Source organism: Buteo buteo, chromosome 16 (assembly GCF_964188355.1).
Source record: "Buteo buteo chromosome 16, bButBut1.hap1.1, whole genome shotgun sequence".
Classification (NCBI taxonomy): Eukaryota; Metazoa; Chordata; class Aves; order Accipitriformes; family Accipitridae; genus Buteo; species Buteo buteo.
Genome location: NC_134186.1, coordinates 20,598,709 through 20,615,514, shown reverse-complemented (window position 1 = coordinate 20,615,514; position 16,806 = coordinate 20,598,709). Strand labels below are relative to the sequence as shown.

Sequence of the window (16,806 nt, the reverse complement as noted above, 5' to 3'; positions counted from 1 at the left end):
GTGGTTTAAATGATATTTCAAAAAAATCCATCACTGTTTCTTAGGAAGACACACAAGCTAGAGGTAGTCACCTTTCTTGCAGATAAAATGCCAGAACGCATATGGACTTGTTGTTGAACACGGGTTCCAGATGTGCCAGCCTTGAGTGCCATCCCTACAGGTTTTTGTAAATCCTGCTGGATGTCCATTGCACGTTTAAGTAGGTACACAGATATTGCTGCAAATCGGGCCTTGTGCTACTTTGGAAACCACTTTTGAAAGTTGCAGTCAACATTAAAAAGAGATTGATGTAAGAGATTAAGATAAATGCACAAAACACTTTCATTTTCTTTATTTTCAATCGATACTGTATGAATACAAAGTTTCTAGAAAGCTACAAAAATTCTACCACTTTATCAAGAAGGCATCAAAATGTGTCACTTTGCAAAGACATGAAAACACCTGCAGTAACCGACACAAAAATAGCATTTTTAGAGTGATGAAATAATTGCACTTAACTGTCATGGATATTAAAGTTATCACACATATGTACCGCGAAAGCTAGAATACATTTTTTTTCTTTACAAAGCACTTTATAAAAAAATTCTCTGCACACAAAACCTATAATTTTCATATTACTATCATACTAAAGATAAATTCACTTTAAAGCCAACACTTAAAACATTTTAAACAAAAAAAGGTACCAGTACCTACACACAGACAATAACAAATACAAGAATACTGTACTGCCAAGAGGTTTGACTGAAACTCCTTTTGAAAGCTTCTGCAAATATGTTAAGAAAACATTGGAGAACATTCACTTTTTTTCAAAGAGCCTTCCCTCACTGTCTAACCTAGAGGTACTTTATCATCAAAAGGTAAGTTCTACATCAAAAGTTACCAGCAGCAGTACAATATTAAAGTAACCACTGACCATATATGAATATGCTTAAGTCACAAACCCATTTTATACACATTACACAAATAAACATAAAGTGAGAATTCCATTAAGTCATTTACAAATGTGAACAAATGCACATGGCAAAAAAACCCCAAAACAAAACAAAAACCCAACCTGTTTTACATAAAATGTACTGAAGAATTAAAGGCTATTCAGGTTTTCAATGTTATAAAATTCTTTTGTCTTTTTTTTTTTCAGGCACATATTGTATTTTTTGTCTGCAGTCATGAGCCTGAATCAGAGGCCCATAAAACAAAACAAAAACAAAAACACGTATTCTGTAAGGAGGTAACAGGGATCCATCTCCTTTTAGTCAACCGAGTGCATTTAAGATTTAATTTACACACTAATACTAATTACATGATCTTGGCAAGAATGACCTGAAAAGTTAAAAGATAAAGATGTCCAAAGTGTTTCTTGTACTTTGACTTATCCAGCCTCAATCTTTATAGGGGGCTAAATATCTCGTTATGAAAGATAAGAGGGGGAAAAGAGATCATCCTGAGAAAAGTACAAAACCAGACTCTATTATACACATCTGCTGTGTGACCGGGTACGTGTATCAGTATGGGTCAAGTAAAGAGTAGACAAAAGGTTTCAGCATGACTGATTGAGTGATTCAGGAAAACTATACGGGGAACTGCTTCAGAAAGCAAGTATGCCCTAGGACTTGCAGTGGAAAAATAAATAGATATGGATTAGTACGTCAAATGTTGTATCTGCCTTGAACTGGCCAGTTACATTCAACATTAATGTACACCCTTCATTATTTCCAATAGCCTATACGGTGGAGGTTTCCATGGAAGAAGCTACTGCCAAACTTAATGAGCTGTAGCTGTGGTAGAAAGGTAAAGTGAGAAACAGGCATTATATCTGCAATTCCTTCAAAATAGTGGTGCAGTACCTAAATAAAATCGTTTTGGAATTCAAGTAAGTAAAACTACATTTGTTAGCAGTAATTTTTAACAGCCCCAAATGGTACCGTTATGCTTATTTTAATATTTTTAATGAGACAGAAGTGTAGTTTGTCACAAATATTGGCTAGTACAGCTGAAACGTTTGGTAATAACTGAAAATATATGCTCTACTTGTGGGGCGAAAGTGTCTTTGCCCTACCTCAGTCTCATTGAGTTCAACAGGATTACTTGTCTTATAGAGGTAAGTGAGATTTAGACCTTGAAGGAATAACAAAAATAATATTTTAGAGACAGGGAACTTGAATTATCACAATATTTACCACACAGTGTCACAATATTTCTATATATAAAAAGTTAATCTTAGTTTTCATCAAATACTTTAAAAATCAAGTTAAAATTGTATACACAACTATATAATCCCTCTGACAGCTTTTGGTTTTGCTGATATTTGTTCTTTCTAACATAATTTTCTTAAAGTCTTGCTCCTCTTCCCATCAATTGTAGTTGTAGTGTACAGTATGGCCCCCGTTCACAGAAGGTATCAAATAAAGACACTTTAGTAAGAGGAGCTAATTTTTTTTTCCAAGACATCATGCGGGAGAAAAACAAAACAAAACAACCCTGTGTTTTGAATAGTGCTGGCCAGAGTTTCTCTAACAGCACCTTCATCCACAACGCTCACACTCAACATTTCAATGCTTAAAAACACACAATTGCATTTACCCTAGCTATTCTCCGTTCTCTGTTTTCATCTTTTTTTATGCATCAGACTTTCAGCATGCACAACTTTGTAAACAAAATCTTCTGTCTAAACAAAAAATCTTCACAGATACCGAAATATTATTAGGAGAACAATAAAGTCACATTTGTCCACTGTCTGAAATTCTGCAGTATATGGATCTCTCATTATGCAGATGCACGACTGGATGAAGAGAATATAAATGCAAATCATTTTCATTTTTATATCACAGACAAATCAGTTGCTGGTTTGCAATGCTGTCAGAAATGGCAAACAGTAGATTATTCTTCAGCAGGTTGATCATTAGCAAAATTACTTTGCTATAAATGGTGCTCTTTTGTGAATGGAGGCCTGTAGATTCAACTTATTCCAATAAACCAAAGGCATTACGGTGATAACTAAATATTTTTGGTCTCTCTACAAATTGTCATTATGGCAGCACTTTTCTAAGCTGGAATTTCAAACCAAAGGCACTTTCATGCTAGAGTGCAGAAGAGTCACAATTAATTATTTGGTCATGAAATTTAAAAAGGCAGCATTTATTAATACAATTCACTTTTCACGGAGAACTAAGAATCTGTAACCTTTCCTTTTGGTATAGGCGTTTAACTGCGTAGTAATGGGACTGACTTGTACAGAAGGTTGGTTTAGACCAAGCAGTGAAAGAGCGTTTCTGTGGGAAAAAATACAGATATTCTTAAAAATGGAACCAATTAATAAAACAACATATAAAATTTATGTTAAGAGGCTAAAGGTACTTCTAATATAATGCTAAGGCACTGCATATTGTAATGCTTTGGCAGCTCTCAATTAAAAGGTTCCTACAAAAAATAACAGTAACAAGATAAGTACTTCCAGCTTACAAAAGAGCTCACAGTTTACAGGCAGCCTGTTAGACTACACACCCCACACTGAACAGTTGAAAGATTAAGGCTTTTAAGAATTAACATATACAGGGTATGGATCATTTACAGAAGTGTAAAGAAAAGACGATGGAAGTAGTTTCCCTAATATTACGTATGTGAACACCAATAAACATTGTGACTTTTTATACCCTATAGTTATGGCATATGTAGTGTGCCAGATTCTATTAAAAAACTGTACCTGGTTTTGCAAATTGACTTACATACTTTATATGCCTCAAAGAATTTGCTTGTTATTAAAAAAAAAAAAAAATCACCAAAACCACAATTCAAACCCTAAATAAAAAACAACTTTAGAACAAAATAAAACAAAAAAGTAGTTTTTGACTTGTAACACCAAGTGCTTAGAATAAAGGGCTACCATTAGGCTGTTACAATGCAGTGCTTTTTCTGATGTGATTGTTAGTGTTAAAAATGAGTGTTAAAAGAGACCTTACCATGGACACGTTTCTCTGTTCAGTTCACGGAATATAAACCGAAAGATCATCAGCCCTAATATCCACAAGCAGGGAACAGCTAGACATCACAGCAATCATCCACCCACTAGAGTTAGATCAGAGGCAGGCTAAGGAATTTATGCAGTTGCCCTTTCCCTCGGTAATGTTCGTATCATCCTCTAACCTGAGTCCTCACCAGTGTTAAGTATGAAGATGGTCTGACGCAGGCGTACAGCAACCCGCTACCTCGTCTAGGCTATATTCTGGTTTAGGTAATTAAACAATGGGCAATTCTAACAGCAAGTACTATGCAGAAATATAATATTAAAAAAATAAGACTGGCTTTTTTGAAGACTACAGCACTGTGCCTGGGAGTAAAGTCTAGACTTAAATTGTGCATGGGTGCATATTGATAAAGGGCAGGGAGAAGGGACCTGACGTGTGTTAACTTCTTTGATTCAGGATTGCAGAAGACCTTCCCAAGAACACTCTTTGCCGATACCTCATGACTGATCTTTAAGGTGGCTTGTGCTTGGCTGGGCAGCCCTCAGCCTTTCAGACAAAGGTTTCACGTGAGAACCCACTACTGGCCCAGCACCTGCTGAAACAACTGCTGCTCGGGCGACTGAGGGGCAGTGCTGGCTGTGCAGCAGAAGAAAAGAAACCGAGCAACACTCTCTGGTTTGGCCAGGAGGAATGAGACTACTTCTCTCACAAGTGTGTACCTCAGACAATCGCACCCACATCCATGGTTCGAACCCTTATAGTATTAAAATATCTCCAGCTGTACTTCACTTCCTGGAGTCTTCCCTGAATATATCAGAAGGATGAATACTACCACATCCAGATGCAAAAGGACATCGGACCCCACGTGGTATGTATGCATTTGTTCCATATAGGGTCTTCGCCAGTCGGAACTGGAGAGACAACTGGGAGAGGTGTAAGAGCACCATGATAAAGAGGAAAAGGAGAAAAAAAAAATCTCCAGTTTCCAGTCTTCTTTGCCTGATGTTGGTTGTGATTTTCTAGCATCTCATAGATATTAAAGCTGTTGATCCTTTCAAAGATGTACGTATTCTTCTTTCAAACACATTAGTCTTTTGCTCTCAGTTTACGAATTACTCGATGCTGTTGCAATGTCAGTTGTTTCCATTCATCTGTTAATTTCAGAGTTGTAAGTTTTTCGCTCAACTTATTAGAAAACATAGTTGTCCATATAAAATATAACTGCACACACAAGACTACATATAATGCAAGTCTAAATCTTCAGTATTTACCTACTTATTGCAAAATGAGCCATCTTTTTCATTAAATAATCAAATTTTCATATTAGTACAATACAACTTTATACTCTTAAAATACACTAGATATGTTAGGGATAAGGGATGATGTTTTCTTTCTCTGCAATACCTGTTTGAAAGTTTAATGGATTAGAAGATTAGTTTTAGCGTTGAGAAAAAAATACAAAATTTGCCTAATTTTAGGACCTCTCTGTTTCTATCAGGCATTTCTTAAGGCTATATTTTTCATTTGGTTTCAAACAGAAAAATGTTTCATTTTAAAAAATAATTTAGTGAATTACATTCGTCCATATCTTCCACCCTAATTAGTTACAAAGATAATTCTATAAAGATTATTAACTTTGTGTACTCATTTACAGTTATAGCTAAAGATTCATTTCAATTTCACTTGCATTGTAAAACAAGTATTTCATGTTGGAAAAAAACCCAAAATAAATTCTTATAAATGCTGTCAGTTTTTCCCCATGGCAAATGCTCTGTCATACATTTTTCTATCAGAATTAAAAATAGGCCTCCACAGACAGAGGCGTTAGGTTCTTAAATACAGTCTTGCCAAAGAACTGCGGTTTACAAATTTGAAGAACACTTAGTTTTAGAAATAATTTTTACAACTGTACCAGAATTTCACAGCTACAATTATATATGAACACATTAAAAATGACTTCACTAAAACAGGATTTAGAAAAATGTGGGTGAAAGTTGGGCCAGAGGCACTGCCACTTAGTGTTGAGGTTTACAGTCTGTGTTTTGATAAAGAAGTGAAATGAAGTGTATATATAAATAACTGCTCAGTCCTTTACAAGCCTGTAGATATGATGCTGTGCTCCATGTTCGCTGTTCGACACTTCAAATACACAAGCCATGCAGAGCAGGGTTTCTTGTGTATCCCTGTTTGTTACAACCTGTTTGAGGGGAAGGAAGAGGTAGACAATATATTACAAACTAGGAAACACTCGAGCCGAGACAAGAAATGACTGGCTTAATTTAGACAATCTTTAGATGTGACTGTTTGAAACGTGTGTCCTCTTGCTCTCTCTTTGGCAATTTAAACTGAGCTCTGTGACTATGCTCACACACTGTGCTCTGGGGCTGTAGCTCCTGGCAGATGGCACTGAGATTCATCCCACCCTGGCTGCTTGACCATGAGCCGCCATCATGTGGTCTTGGCTTAGCTTTCCTCAACCTGAGTCCCGCGTCAGCCAAGGGAAACGGGCGCACCCTTGTCACCTTGTGTTCACTTGCCAAAAGGCAGCTGAACGGGGAGCACGTGGCTCTGTGCTCGCAGGCTTACCTCTTCCCTGTACCGCCAGCCCTTGGTCGTGCCCGAATCCTACGGTAGCAGCAGCAGTGTGTGGCTCTAAATGCTTGGCTGAGATGCCACTGCAAGGGCACGGTGAAAGCGAGCTGGGTAACTGGGTGAAACTGGCTTCAAGGCCACTTTGTGGCCCATTCTTCGTGCTTTAGGTCACCTGTTGGGTGTACCCATTACTGCATGCTTTCCTGGCCCAAGAACTAATTAACACCACTGACATTTGCAGTATTATAACTGACATCTCAGTAAGAACACATTAGATTAATGGGATGGTTCAAAGTTACTGCCTCAGGCTCCTACAAACACCAAATAGAGACTTGTACAAAAAAAAGAAGCAAGCTGAATTTTTGGAAGGTAACAAAGACGTTTGTTCATGTTCTCAGCCAGCTTAGCCTTTTCATCCTTAGCGTCTATAGTGCACAATTCAAAGAGCATTACTCTGAAGTCAGTGGGATGATTTGTTTAGTAAGCAACATGACTAAGGGATTCGGAAACTGGTTCTAAATATTACAAGTTAAGCAAGCCACACAAAGCCTGAGAGTATTTTAGAAATGGAAAAAATAAAAAGTGAGTCCATACCAATAAAATTGTAAAATTTTCCAACACACTGTTCATCATGTATTTCTCTGGTAAATGCTTCAGCTTGTGTATGAAGTTGATCATATATTCACACATTGGAGAGCGATTTATTCTGTACACAAATCGGCCATTCTCAAACCTTGCATATTCAGTCTAAAAAAAAAAAAGAGAGCATTTAGAATAAAATAATTCAGAAACAGCAAAAAAATGAATACTAAATCTGTTTTTTTTCTTTCTTTGTGTAGACAGAAAAAAGAGAAAATGGCTCTTGGACACACACACGCCTACTTGCTAACTCCCTGCCTGAGCTATACAGTGCCTTGCTAAAAATTCGAGGGCCCTTAATTATTAAAAGTTGTAATATCACTACTTGTTCTCTAACCTGTGAATTAAAAGACTGAACAGATGATGATTACACAAAGGTAAGTCCAAGTCAAGTAAAAATGAATTAAGCAGAAAACTTTGTGGTAAGATGATTTTACAGTAGTTTCAAGGCAACTGTCTGCAAAGGGAACAGCAAAAACAACCTTATATATTTATGCATAAATATACACATATAAACATACCTATATATTTGCATGATTTAATATGCAAAGACTATTGTCTTGTGCAAAAGAAAGACACAAGACTACAGTCAGAAGAAAACCAGACTGATTTAGATTGCAGGAGCTAATGAGGGGCTGAAGGAGGGTAAGGCTGTGACTCTTGGACTCCTGCTACCCAGCTACCAATTGCTCGAATGAGCTACTCAGCGGCTCATGGGGTTTTTTGGCTTTCTCTAAGCTTGGAATAATGGAAATGATGGAAAACTTTTTTATGGTTGCCATGCACAGAAAACATATTTAGTATAAGAAGGACATGAAGTGACCAGGATATCTATAAATGCTCAACCTGCAGCTCTCGGCTAAAAGTCTCGTACAAAACCTGTATTGCAGATAACAGATGTGGGTGTGGGGCTTAGTACACAGAAGACAAGTTAAATAGCTGCAGTACCATTGTACAATAAATCAACTAGCTACCTGACCACGCCATAGAGTTCTGTGCTTAGAAAAGAAAGGGTAAAAAATAAATAAAGGTCCTTGCATATTAAGAAAACATGCAACTTTGTATTCAAAAGCTGCTGGTGACCAGGGAAGGCATGCCTTTCTGCGTGTAATACAAGATAAAATAAGCACGGGTATAGACGAAACATAGGACACCATCATTGGCTTGAAAATGTTTTAAAAAATCGAGATGCTAGAGGGTAGCTTGTCACTGTAGTATGGTTCCAAACAGGCTACGTGGCTGGCCGAGTGTTTGGAAATGGGAGCACAAGCATTTTGCTTCAGCTCTTTTCTTTTTCTGCCAGGTGATGGAGGAGGCAGCACTGACGTCAGCTGCAGGTTCCCCACGGAAGGGTGCCACAGGCAGGGGGAAGGAGGGTCTCCAAAGCAACAGGCGACTGACTGTAGTGTCACCAGTCACATGGTGATTTAAAATGAACCCAAACACTGCTGGGAAGAAAAATACTCCTTCAGAAAGGATTACAGGAAGGAAGGAAAAGCCAGACAAGAGCAAAGTGAAGACAAGAGAGCGAAAGCCTAAGAAAATGAAAGACAACCAAAGAATCATCCCACATATACCATCACAACACCCACCTCTACTTTTTCTACTACTTGCTTTCCAAACGAGCAGACTTTGGTGGAACAGGTGATTGTCATGTTTTCTGAGCTCTCGTACTGACTAGTGACTCCGTAAAATGCTCCTGTATCATCTTGAATGTTGCAGTTTAAGTCAGCCTGTTGGGAAAAAGTAATAGATGTTGAAGATCTTATTTTTCATTTGACAATGTCAGTAGCATAAGCTGTAATTAGCTCACCATTCTTTTCAGAAATAAGGGAGAGCAGGGGGAGTTTTATAGTGACAACAGTGACAGTGGAAAAAGTCTGTCAGGAAGTACCTGCCTAATTAATTGTTGCAGTAAAAACATTAGGGAAGCAGCAATTTCTTCAAATTTTAAACAACAAAAGACAGCCCAGTATTTTTCTGGGCTACAGGTGATGTTCTTGTCTGGCAGACAGCTGATGCAGTCTCTGGAGCAAAGGGAATGATCACCTGCAAGGAGCCTGGCTCCAGAGCTCATTCCTCGAGAGGAAACCTGCCCTGCAGCCTCGAATTCAACCAAGCCATCCTGCTCCTGAGGGGCCATGGTTCACTTTCTCCTTCTCCTTTCTGAAAGCAATGAAATCCTCACGGCAAAGGGAGACAGCTGCACAACACGGGAATCGATATCTGATAAGAGTCTGTCAAGCCATATGGCCCTGATTCAGCAAAATACTTGACTGCACGGAGCTATATGGCACAACTCACAGGCTTCACGTGAGCTGTGTGCGCACTGAGCTGTGCCTACAGCACCAATAAAATATTCCTGGAAGTATTTGATTTCTTTTGGTATTTCTGTGCAACCTGAATAACTATCCGGCTGCCTTTGATATCTAGCAACAGAGATTGAGACTTGCAGGATCAAATGAGGAACAGTGCTACCTTTAATTATTTATATCCAAATCCAAGTCCTGTGCACAGCATGATTAATTTGGCTACAAAGCAAGAGCACAGGTCACATGCTGAATCCAGCCTCCCCAGGCCTGCAGCAGCACTGAAGCTGTTCTGCCACTGTGCTCTTTGTCATCATGAATCCATTTTCAAAAGCCCTCAACTTAAAAGAGCACTAATATGGATACAGGCAGAGTCTAGGGATATCCACAGCTGGATTTGTTGATTCAGGCATTAGCTCTGCTAACATCTTTGGTGCCCAGAGTGGGCAGGGTTTTCTTTTTATGTGGAAATAGCTGATCAGCTACTGCAGCGTAACATCTAAGAATCGCTTGAATTTTTAACTTACTGTGAGACAAGCATTTTAGCAGGGAAATGCACTTTTGAAGCTGTTTCACTTGCAAGTCTAGCTCTGCTTGTTTTTATTGCTAATATAGAAGTGTAACACAAAAATTTTGACATATACCTTTGTGTCTACCTTGAGACTTTTTAAAAACCCAGTTTACAGGTATGTTTATTTACTAGTTAGTGTGGAACATTTATAATCCTGCCTTCACTATAGTTCAGGCCATTTGTAACTGCTATTTAATTTTTAACTAGGCAACACCTCATTAATTCTACTCAGTGTCTACAGTCCTTATTTGTGGTACAACATTCTGAGGCAATATGCTGATAATAGCACATACTGAGCTAGCTTGTGGTACGGAGAAGACATAGGTCTGAGATTACTTCAGGCTGGCTTTGGTAAATTAATCAGTGGAGAAGTCTCCCGAGGTTTACACACAGTAACACAAACAGCCCTATAGTCACGTATTTTGCATAACAGAAAGAAATCCTATCGCTATTACACCTTGTTTCTTGCACATGTTTTGCATGAGGTCAGCAGTTAATGTTTAATGTACATCTAAAGCAGTGTGTTCACAGTGAGCTTTAAGAAACTGTTCTGAGCTAATAGTAAATAAGCAATTTGCCATCACAGCTGGCTTGCAATTGAAACATGAACAAACATCTAAACATGACAAACTGTAGCAGCCATCAGCCATGCCACAGCTGCTCCATCGGAATTTCTGAAGAATAGGGATTTCTGAGAAAACAATTGCATTGTTGTTAATAATGTTAATAACAATGTTGCTAGTAATAACGTTGTTAATAATAATAACAACAACAATAACAATAATAGCAATCTCTTAAAAAGTGGTTATTCCTGCTGCTACCACAATTACAATTTTACTATCAAAACATTTTCTTTTTTCTTTTTCTTTTCAGATATGGGCAAAATATTTAAGAAATCTTAACTAAAATGCTCCTCACCATTTCATGTTGTCAAAAGAGTCAACCATATAGACCTTACATTTCAAGCTGCAATAACAACTGTTTATAGTTAAAAGAAAGAATAACTTTTTATCTGCTGCCTTCTGATTCTGAAGCCCACTGAAGAAAATACTAATTGTTGTATTTACATGCTGACATTTAACCTGGAAAAGTAACACATGTGGCCATCTGGCACCCTGTTGATCACTCCCACAGCTCTTCCAGCTCTTGCTGAAATCACCACGAGTCCTGTGTACACAAAAAATACAGGCTGGGGACCTGATGTTTGAATGAGGAACACTTGAAATTATCACTCAAATGTCATGATTTACTCTTATGCAATCACAACATTGTTGCAAAAGTCCTGTGATGATAATATAGACATGAATTATCTTTATTTGCTCTTTGATTTTTTTGAGTCTAGCACACAATAAAGGTGTTTTCAAGGAAGGACAGAATTTTCCTTTTAAACAACAGTTTTCATGTTCAACTAATTACAGACTGCTGAGAACTGAACCTTTAAGACTTCTCCAAAAAGTGTAACACCAACATAAAAAACCCAAGAGTTGGCAATGGCAGATACTCTTAAATGAAGGCTTCACCAAAGCCTCTTCTAATACTGAAAGAATTTTGTCTGTTCTTGCATACTAAAACAAGTCCTTCCCCTCAATCTGGGTTCAAACTTTTTCATTAGAAGCTGAGTACATGAACACTAGGGAGGAGTGCATATCATTGCGAAGAGGGGATTGTCACATCAAGGAAGTATTCTGAACCAGGTATTGAAAGTTTTGTTCCATGCTGAATATCTTTAGAAAAGAAGGAAGGACTATCACTGCTGGTAAAATACAAATCTTTGGTTCAAAAATGATGGTGAAGGACTTGGTAATTATATTGTTATGGCTTACATAGTAAGGGGTTTGTCTAAACACATACACCTGAAAGCAAAATTCTATTTCTTGAACTGATGAAAGTGGGTCACAATTAAAATTCAGGGTTGGGTTGTTTTTGTTGGGTTTTTTTTCCTCAAAAAGGTTATAAGGCTACAAAAAAAAAAAAAAAAGGCTGTGCTAAAAATGGGCACTGATCTGGCTATAAGAGTTGTAGCTGTAGCTTTGAGCAGGAATAAGGTGATGTGTTACCCCGGTATTCAGTTTTAGCAGGCTCCTTACTACAGTATTGATTCCAGGTTTTGTGTCTACATTTTAGAAAGGATGTTGGAAAACTGGAAAGTGTTCAGAAAAGAGTTACAAGAATGATTTCAGGTCTGGAAAACATCCTTTGTAGTGAATGACTAATGAAACTCCATCTACTTACTTTTTCCAAGGGAAGTTTTTCCACGACTTTGTCATAGCCTACAAGTTGCTACATGGGGAAGCGTCTTCTGATTGATAGATTAAATCTTGCAGAAAAGGACATTAAAAGTCAGAAAGCTAAAGCTAAAGCTATGCAAAAGCTAAATGAGAAAGAAGGCAGAGGCTGGTAACCTTGATGGCAATGAAATGCTGGCATAATTTTCAAATGTGGTGGAATCACCATTACTTGGGGTAATGTAAGTATCTAACTAACAAACAGTGATGCTCTAGTTCAAGTAGGCTTATTGTGCAGAGGCAGACATTACTTAGTGAGGTTCACTGCCTATATTACAGAAGAGGCAAGACTAGCTAAATCTAATAATAGCAAAATTGAAATATAGGAATTTATCTTATTAACCTCAATTAACCCTCTCCTTATAATTTCCTTTTTCAATGATCCCTGTGAAAAACATGACACCAGTCAAGCTTCTGGAGCGCTGTGCTTGCAGCCTCTCATGCTGCAACCAGCTCGGTCTCATTATTTCCTTGGTACTCTGTCGGTAGCTGTTCTCTTGCATTTCAGACTCAGATTGCAAGTCTTTCTGGGCTATAAATCAGCTTTCCCTTCTGTACAGCTTCTCATGCAACTATGCTCTGACCCATGGCTCCAGGAATTAGGGTTGATAAGCACTGTTGTAGCATATACAGATAAATAACCTTTTGAATGGTAATTTCAAATATATTGGCTTGATTTCAAATATTATGGTGTTTCAAATATTATGGTATGACCACACGTGATGAACAGGAATCCATTTACTCATTGAGTTTTAAAATACAAGATCAATACAATTTAGGAAAAAAAAACCCCAACAACTTAAAAACACAAATGGAGTTTGTTTTTTTTTTCCTTTCCAGAGTAAAACTCTAATTTTGATTTATTGCTAAGACCTGAGATTTATATTAGCTGAATGCATTTGGAGGCGGGAGAGGCACTCAGTTTTCTGGCACCATATCTACAGCGGTTGTGTAAGAGCATGATTAATTCATTAATAAAGCATAGCTTGTCAATGGGTAGCACCGAAAATATTACGTATTAAGAGCACCAAGTGTTCGACATGCTGCACAGAGAACCCTCTGCCAGTGTGCCAGAGCAAGCACCAAACCAGAGCTGGCTGCAACCAAAATAAAGAATAAAAATAAATTTAAAAAAAAAATCTTCACATTCACTTCAGAAGAGCTCTCAGGGTCTGTGTTAAAGGTGGGGGACAGAGGGTAAAGTGCTTGTGTAATAATAACAGCTTTGGCTAACAAAAAAGCAACTCCAGCAAAAAGTGCTGAGAAGTGTCTAAATCCTTCCTGCTGAGTAGAAGGAAAACAGCACCTACTGGAAACAGTGGGATTTGGGGAGGGCCAGACCAATTTACACTGGCATTCGGTAGTTAACATTAAGCACATAAGGTCACTTATTAACAACATATAGGTTTTAACAACTGCTGACTGCAGGGAGGTGTGTTACTCATATGACCGCATCATGCCTCCCCTCCTCCTCTCCAAAGAGTGATCAAAGAGCAGAGATTCCAAATTGTGAAGCAATTTTTTCCAACGGGAGCATCTGGGTTGCTGGCATGTTTCACCGCGCGTTACACTGCAGCTCAGGAATCGCGTCCAGGTCTGCCACATGGTTGGGCTTGTGACGGACAGGCCAAGCTGCTCCGGCTTCCCAGCTGCTCGGCCCCTTCCACTCATTATCCAGCCTCAAGCGCTAATGCCCTCGCATCAATTTGTGAAGGGGTCCTCCACAAGCGCCACGGGAGCCCCCTGCGCCGAGAGGGTTGCGATGGGGAAAAGAAAATGGATGTCTGCTTTCTTCCATATCTAATTTGTTTTGCATACATTTGCATGCTGGCCATAGACCCATTCACATTACGGATCCCATTTGTGAGTTGCAGATCATTTGCCAGTCAAAGCTGGCGAGTGTGCATGTGTGTCTGTGTGTGTGGAGGGAAATCCAAGATTCTAGATTATGCCATATAAATTACATGTAAAAATAGAAAAAAAAAAAAAAAAAAGGCAGTAGCCACAATTGTGTGTGCGTGAATGAAGGGCACAAAGAATCTCTGCACCTTTTAAGACGGCTGGAGGCACATGGGGATAAATTCAGGAGGGGGTGGGAGGAGACCACAGGCGCAAGCCATTTCTGAACACTGATTACATGCGTAAATTGTTTTGTTTCAGTGTATCACAAAGAGAAGGAGCATTATTTTTCATGCCACAGCTGTTTTGAATAAGAATAGGAATAAACTTAACTATCCTCCTCATGTTACTTACCACTAATTATGGCATATATTTACATTTATAAAACAGTGAAATTTTGGGGGACATAATTTAATGCCCCTTTATTGTGTAGATTCCTTTATTTCCATCCCACATTTGAATTTCAAAAATGTTTAGAACTTCAAAGCATCTTTAAAAGCTTGCCCTAATTATAATATGCATTACTTTCTAAAACTCCTAGTTTGCATTGCAGATTCCTGCAAATAGAGGCATTCATTTTAAACATCAATTAATATCATCCGTGCATCTTCAGATGAGTTTGGGTCTTTATTTCAGAGTTGCACTGAGCTCTGACTAAGCTTTCCTCAGTTTGAAGAATAGTTCAAGCTACTGCAAACATTTAAAATTAAGCCAGTGATCAGATCAGTAGAAAGCCCGACAGCCCAATATTAATTTCTATCAGCTGTTTTTTCCCCGTGGCACTAGTGAGAAAACATCCCTCCTCCTTTCAGATGTATTTGCTTCCCATATCTGTTGCTGTAGCTGCAGAAGTCAGAGATCAGGTTGGCACAGAGCGTTTGGCAGTGTCAGAAACACAGAATCCACGGCCGCATTATTGCAAGGTGTGCTTACACCAGCACTAAGGATCCCAGCGGAGGCATGGACCCGCTGCACGATACTGTAGGTTACTTGGAAAAAAGTCAAACAAAAAGAGAATCCCTGCCTCAGCATTTGCAATCGGGCGTTGAGGCAAAATATGAGAGAGGAATAACTACCTAAACCTGAAGAATTTAACCTGGGCTGCAGTGGACAGATATGCACTGCTGAATTAACGTTAAAAGTGCTCCTAGTAGTGAAAAGTGTTTGCAGGATGAACTAGCGCTAGACAGGGGCAAGTCACAGAGCTAGCAGGGGCGTAAGGGGGGACACAGAGTTGTGCCTTCCTAGAGCAATTCCCTTGCCGGAGTCAACGGAGATGCATGGGATCATAACAGCAGAGTCCAAATGAAGGTGTTACTTGGGAGACGTGGCTGGGAGAGGCTGGATACAAAAGGGAGGTGGTGTGAGGGGGGCAGATGTACCACCAGCCTCCTGCAGGAGAAAGCAGAGAGCCAGGGGAGGCAGAGCACTGGGCAATCAGCACTGCGGGCCAAGAAGGCTAGGCCAGCGATAATGTTTTAGGCAGACATTTTGGGGTAAAGCTGGAGGTGCAATCTATCATTTAGTTTGAACTCTTTCAGGAGGCCTAAGTGTGTTATTTAGTATTAGATAATTTAAGAATAGTAGTGAGCGATCAGTGGGGATAACATTAGATATCAATATGAGTGGAACGTCAACCAACAAAAGAAACCAATAGAGGCAACGTGTGTTCGCTTTGCTTTTAGATAGGCTAATCAGAACTTCAAAGACCAGAAAACTTCAGGGCTTTTCTCAAGTCACAAAAACAGTTTAAGTACAAACTAACCAACCCGCATGTTGACCTTACTGAGATTAAGATTAGATGGCATGAATCATACCTGATTGTTTTACATAGATTGGGTTTATTTTGCTAGTGACTAAGGCAACAGAAGCAGGACGGTGCACTCAACCTGCACCCAGGGAAAGGTTTCATTTGCAGATATTCTGCAGCCTTGTCTGAATTCCGCGTCAGTATTCTAGGAAATAACTTTTACCTTTATTTAAGAGCATTTATTTTTGTTTTCATTTTATATCCCTGTAATCTCCGGTTTCATATCACTGTCACACAAATTTCCTGTGCCATATTGTTAGCATGTTGGTCCTTATTTACTCATTGTACTGAGTGCACAACATACCAAGTAAAGCTCTTTCTATCTATTACTGTAAAAGCCTGTCTCTGGGGTGACTTCCCTGAACTCTCTGGTTCCCAGTGACTACCTGGGATAAACAGAAGAAAAGAGTCACTGCATTCAAGGTGCAAGACACGGACCAGGAAATTGCTTTGCAGGGCTGCAAGGTTCGTTGGTTGAGGTGGTGTAAAAGGAGAAGTCTCTTCCTTTTATACCTCCTGCACTGTTAGGTAGGAAGAGGCCCAAAAGTGTGACGTCCAGGTGTGTCACCAGGACTGAGGCCAGAAGCTCATCCATTCCCAGCATCAGGCTGTATTTCACAGGAGATACCATCTATATGAACCAATAAATCTCTGCAAAGCAAAGCAACACTATGCTTTGTACTCCATACCTGTGATGCTTTGCAAAGTCAACTCCACAATTGCCAAATGTCTTCTTGCA

At 39.0% G+C, this 16,806-nt stretch overlaps 1 protein-coding gene across 4 annotated transcripts in view; it reads right to left on the bottom strand.

The window, feature by feature from the left end:
* Window positions 1-315: 315 nt before the first annotated feature.
* TEAD1 (TEA domain transcription factor 1) overlaps window positions 316-16,806 on the bottom strand; it is a 164,812-nt gene continuing 148,321 nt past the window's right edge. For all 4 annotated transcript variants that reach the window (XM_075048121.1, XM_075048122.1, XM_075048123.1 and 1 more), the window contains 3 exons: window positions 8,786-8,926; window positions 7,149-7,301; window positions 316-6,159 (listed from right to left, as the gene is read on the bottom strand). In XM_075048121.1, the coding sequence (XP_074904222.1) occupies window positions 6,046-6,159; window positions 7,149-7,301; window positions 8,786-8,926 (408 nt within the window). In that variant the 3' untranslated portion in view covers window positions 316-6,045. The remainder of the gene's footprint in view (window positions 6,160-7,148; window positions 7,302-8,785; window positions 8,927-16,806) is intronic.